General features: G+C 40.0%; 1 protein-coding gene across 1 annotated transcript in view; it reads right to left on the reverse strand.

Annotated features, from left to right (window-relative positions):
- SLC7A11 (solute carrier family 7 member 11) overlaps window positions 1–3,774 on the reverse strand; it is a 77,495-nt gene extending 73,721 nt beyond the window's left edge. The window contains exon 1 of the mRNA XM_055317070.1: window positions 3,047–3,774. Coding sequence (XP_055173045.1) covers window positions 3,047–3,323 — 277 coding nt within the window. The 5' untranslated portion in view covers window positions 3,324–3,774. The remainder of the gene's footprint in view (window positions 1–3,046) is intronic.
- Between the last annotated feature and the right edge of the window lie 2,226 nt (window positions 3,775–6,000).

A 6,000-nucleotide genomic window follows, 5' to 3' on the forward strand; every position in this document is an offset into this window, starting at 1 on the left:
CGAGACCACATTTAATTTGTAGGATATGGTTTGTCGACAAAATGAATTTTGACCCCAATATTCTATTTCTAGAAAAGGTTTTCTTGGATTTTGTTTCTGAAGTGCACACTTCTGAGTAGTTGAAACAACATACTGTTTAGAAACAGATGCTATAAGTTGTGTATATTAAGTAAAAAATCATGATAAACAGCAATTTTAACATTCAGCAATACAATTCACATGGACTTGAACAAGGTCTAGAACCTCCCCAAACCTACATTTCTTCCTCTATAAAACGGAGGTCTCAATTCTTACCCCATAAGGGAGTTGTGTGTATACATGGGATAATGGGTGCCAAGGACAGTACTGGGCCTGATACACAGAACACCTCACGAAATATACTTACTATTTGAGCAATGAACTGTCAAGAAAATGAAAAAAAAAAAAAACACATCTTGACACTATGTGAAAAATTCTATTCATACTACCAAGAACTCAAATGGAACACAATTTTGGGAGGAGCTACTGCAGAGACTACAAGTGTGGGAAATTATTACTGATCAGTAAAGCTTCAGGCAGAGCTGTCCAACAGGAGTAAAATTTGGATTTTCAGTGAAATCTGAGTATCATTAATCCTAGTCCTGAGCCTAGCTCTGTATTGGAATCACCTGGAAGTAAATTGTTTTATTTAAACACAAAGAACAGACTCTAAGGCCATAACCCACACTTGTTCTCTACCAAGGAAGTCCAGACTCTCCAAGAGAGGGATCCAAAGAAATACATTATTTTAGAAATTTGTACAGGTGGTTTTAAAGTAACTAGCTTGCAGGTTGATATTTGAGGATCACTAATATATAGCTGGCCTATTTGTAATGAATCGTAACTAGTTGCTGTTCACTCTGCTGGAAACCAGTTGCCACGTTGGTAGCCTGTGCAAAAAAAAAAAAAGCTTCCAATATAAAATGTTATTGGAAAGTCTTAAGTACCTCAGAATTTATTGCCAGAGAATCAATACCTAGACCTGTGAACGCTTTGCTGAAACTCCAGGACGGTTGCCCTAGGTTTAAATTGAGTTCTGGAGGAATGAGAGTTTCATTTAAAAGTCTCAAGCTCCATAACCATTTTACCCGGATGAAAGAAGTTCAAAACAGGATGTAAAAATCCATGTATTGACCCTGGCTTTAAAAAAAAAAAATTGTAAACCAAATATACAGATTCTTTACTCTTAGTCCCAGAGTTCTAGAGTTTTGAGAGAAAGGATTTGTTTTCCTTACATTTTGCTTTGCTTCCTGTTAGGAAGGCGCTCCTGTCAAAAGCTCCTAGGAACTTAAATGACAAATAAAATGTAAATACAGATAATTAGATTAATATAGGAGTATGCTCCCTGCGATTAGCAATCAAAGGATACCAACTCAAGTGTAACCTTAGCTAGTCCTTTTAAATTTTTTTTTCCTGAGTGTCTGCTTAAGTTGAATTACTCGCACAGAACCATATTTTCATAGTACAGTAGCAGTTTAACTAGTTTAATCCTCAGCCCAATCCCCTTTACCATATCTGAAGAACCTTTTATTGTGTACGCACATCAAATCACACAGTGGGAGCTGCATGTATGTAAGTATGAAAAGTCCAGGAAATAGGTTATGGTTTTTCCTATTAGACATTGATTTATTCTCAATTTACCAAGTATTTGTAGAAGATTAAAGACTGAGGGGCATAAAGTCTCAATGTATACACCAGAACCCTATAGACCACAAACTCTTTATAAAACCTAAAAATAATTGTCCTACAGATCTTCCTATACTAAGGCTTTGTTTTAACAAGTTTTACTTGAAATACCTTCTTCCTAATAATGGAAATGTGGGTTCTCTAGATGCACACCCAAAGTAATTCACTGAAACATCACAAGGCCTTAAGAATGAATGGATTGGTACACGTAGGGCCAAGAGTAAATGCTTAACCCTAGAGTTAGCTTTGTATTAGTACCTTTAAAGAATAGGGCCTTTCAGAATTAAAACACACTACCTGCCACAATAGAGCAAATAAATACGTCTTATTCATTTACCACATAGTATAAGTCAAATTTAATTTTTTTTTCAGCATCCACCAGTTTTTGTCACCTTTATAACTAACTCAGGTAGCTTTCTAGTAACTTGCCCACCCCATGAAAGGTATTTATTACCTCTTTGCTATTAACAGCAGATCCACACAAGAGATCTAGGTTTTGAAGCATAATTGAGAATCACACTTCTACCTCTAGGTCTGTTCAGACTGACTCAGTGGACAGGTGGACAAGGTATCTACGTCCCCGAGGACCAAGCGAACTATAAATGAAGGAAACAGATCTGGGCAAGCAGGGCGAGCTAACACCCAATTCCAGTTTTACTATTTATATTGCAAAAGTTTACAGGTGTTAGGAAGAGGTGAAAGACTGGAAAAAAAAATGAAATATGCTCGGACCCTTGCAATAGTCCCACTTATCACAGGAACCGAGTTATGTGCCACCAACACATATTATCATGGCAGGACTTTTGAAAAAAATATCATGGCAGGACACGCACACCAACTGAAAAAGTTAAAAAGGACTGCACCCCATTCCCCCCACCTCCCCAGGTTTGTTTTGGCAATAAAAACACCGTACCACTTCTGCTGAATACTCATTTCTGTGTCTAAATAGGCCATGCCGGCTTTCACTTCACAGGTGTTTCATTCAGCGTGCCAGCTGCCAAGACGCGCAACTAAGCAAACTGCCTGGTGCAGAAAGTTCGCCTGTATTTTCCTGGGTCATCAGAAGTCAGCCTTGGCTCTCACCACCCCAGAGAAAGTCAGAAAATAGCCCGTCTTGGCCAGGAAAAGAGGGTGAGGGCAGCAGGAAGCAATTGGGAAGAATTCAGGGTCCTGCCAGGGGCGGACAGTGTTTGGGTCCCCTGCAAACTGAAGCAAGCCTCAGAAAATCTGATGTAGCCCGTGTTGTTCATTCCAAACGTTCATGAAGAACCACCCTCTGCTTTCCCAGAGAGCCAACCGCCCAGTGCCACAGACAACCCCCCGGAGAAGAAGCTGCACTCACCAAACAGGGACAGGACCCCACAGACTGTCCAGATCACCAGAGACATGCCCACGCTGCCCGTGTTCTGGAGCACGCCCTTAGGAGAGATGAAGATTCCTGCTCCAATGATGGTGCCAATGATGATGGAGATGCCCCTCAGCAAAGTGATCTTCTTCTTCAGCACCACTTTCTCCTGCCCGGGGGGCTCCTTGCCACCCAAGGATGGCAGCTTCCCATTAACATTCCCCTGCAGGTAACCTCCACTGGAGATGGTGGACACCACAGGCTTCCTGACCATGGTAGTGACACTCAGGGAAGAGTGAAACAGAGGGGAAAAAATAAACAGCCCCCCCAAACTTTCACCTTTGGTGGCTCTTGGGGGGACTGACCCAAAGCTCTTCCTCTCTGCTTGCAGGTTGTCTGTCTCAGTGCTACTGGGTGCACAGGTAAGGACTCCAAGGGGGTACTTTGCTCCCTCCCAGCTATCTAATTACTGCTCAGAAACACCTGTGTGCTCATGGTGCTCCCGCTCCTCCCCTACCTCCCACTAGCTCTGCTGCTGAGCTGCTGCTGCTGCTGCCCTAGCCTTACAGACCGCTCGCTTCCTCATGGGCTGGTATTTAAGCTCCTGCCTGTCACACCAACTTATTCCAGCTTAATGATGATGCAAATTCTCCAGGTTTGCATCAGCCACATGAGAAGGCTCCAGCATTACTCAGCTCTTTTTTTTTTTTTTTTCAACATTAGCAGCATGTTGCTCAACTGACCTAAGCTTCTCAGAGAACAAAGCACACACTTAAAAGGGATCTTAACCAACCCAGAAGTAGTAAATTCGGAACAGACCTTCCCAGAGATTTAAAGCAACTCCTAGAGAGGGACAAAAGCGCTTCACTCGAAGAGAAAATGAAAAATGAAACAGGAAATGATCACGGCTTTGTAAAGGAGTTTGCTTTTTTTTTTTTTTTTTAACTCACGCGTAAAACATTGCACACGCAGCTGCTCTGATAATGGAGCACAGCCCGAAAAAGCTGCATTGTTCACAGCAAAAAAAGATTTTAAGATTTCATAAGAGTTCCTGCTTAGTTTTTTTTTTTTTTTTTTTTTTGGGTCTCTGAGTAATAGAGTCAAATCTAGGATTTACAGAGCTAGAATGAGCCTGTGTAGCCGCAGTCCTGCACATGCCAACTGTGAGACTTACTCAACAGTAAAAAACAAAAACTATTTCTTGGAACCTGTAATAAATGCGTATTTAAAAGCATCACCTGAGTGTGACGGATGTAAAAATCACCGTGACTCCAGAAAATAGCCATTTTCTGATTCTCGTCGGCTCTAGGTGATCCCCTGAACCAAGTAAAAGATACAAAATCTTCATTTGCATGTTGTTTCGTTGACTTTACCGAAAAAGTTCATTTCAAAATGAAGCGATGCTTACAAGGACATAAAAAACTGTGCGTATTCCAAAAACTTGAAAAGGAATGCATAGGATGACAGTTTTGGAAGGCGTGATATTACATATGATTTTTTTTTCTGGAGTGTATGAACTATTGTCATATCATGATTATAAATTTGAAATGAATCGGAGGGACGCCTGGGTGGCTCAGCTGTTGAGAATCTCCCTTCAGCTCAGGGTGTGATCCCAGGATCTGGGATCGAGTCCCACATCGGGCTCCCTGTGGGGAGCCTGCTTCTCCCTCTGCGTCTCTCCTGAATAAATACATAAATCTTTAAAAAATAAAAAAATAATAAAATAAAATAAAATAAAATAAATAAAAAATAAAACGTGTTAGAAATATAAGCTAAGGTTAAAATGTTTACTTAAAACAGTAAGAAAGACAAAACATTTTCAAACCCTACTAACTTTCTTAATCTAGTGTCTATAGAACAAATTTCAAAAGAAAAGGAATCCAATATACCACTTCGGGCTGTGGTCATAGGTGGCTTTAGATTCAGTGACAAGAATTGAACATTATTACCCTGCAGCTATACTTACAAATGCCATTAAATACACTTCTAAATGTCCCAACAAACAAAAAAATTGTGTGTGAGAAGTGAGAATGAGGTGGGTGGGAGCTTCACGAGGAACCAAGAAACACCCGCTGGGAAAGTGGCTCAGAGAAGGTTAGAACCATTTCTGTTATTTTGGCACCTGAGAAAATTCTACGATACCCGTGCTCTCCCATCCAAATAGTTGAGCCTCTATCATTTCCTTTTTAAATTATCCACCTAAATCCGAGATAATTTGCTTTGGGTATTCCAAGTTAGGGTTTTTATACAGCCAAAATAAATAATTTTTCCCAGTTGTTATGCTTTTCATAAAGTAAAAATGGATGGGGTCCCTCATTCAATCGTGTTGATACTCCTCAAAAAAAAAAAAAAAAAGGAAGCTAAAAGAAGATTCTTCTTCACTTCTCCCTCTAGTGCCCTTCCCCTCGCACAAGTGAGAGGAGAGGTCTCTGTTTCCCTAAAAGGAGAACAGATCAGTGTTGAAGAAATAGGAGTTAAAAAGTAGAACACTAGAAATCCCAGGGAGTAACTTTTCATCCTTACCTCACATGGAACCACACTTCGATTTTACATTTGGTGCTAAATGACTAAACTCATGAATTGAGACTAAGGATCCCACTCAGACAGGAAGTGAGATAAATTCTACAAGAAGAAACAATGTTCTTTCAATACCAAATAACATTCTCCTCCTTTGCAGTATTTAAGACAGTATTTTTGAAGAAAACTTGAAGTCTCACTAATGGCCAAAAGAATAGTACAAACCTGTAAGAGAGTCATATTCAAAAATTCTGCAAAGCCACACCTAGTCCCCAAAGACACACATACCTCTCCCAACCATCCACGAATTTGCAGAAAATTCAGGTTACAAAGAAGATGTTGAGTTACCTTCAATGTTAACAAACCCCTATAATCAACAGTCCTAAACTTATAAACTCAGAATTTATAGTCTTCAAATATTTGTGTATCATAAA

This window comes from Nyctereutes procyonoides, unplaced genomic scaffold (assembly GCF_905146905.1).
Source record: "Nyctereutes procyonoides isolate TBG_1078 unplaced genomic scaffold, NYPRO_anot_genome, whole genome shotgun sequence".
In the NCBI taxonomy this organism is placed as follows: Eukaryota; Metazoa; Chordata; class Mammalia; order Carnivora; family Canidae; genus Nyctereutes; species Nyctereutes procyonoides.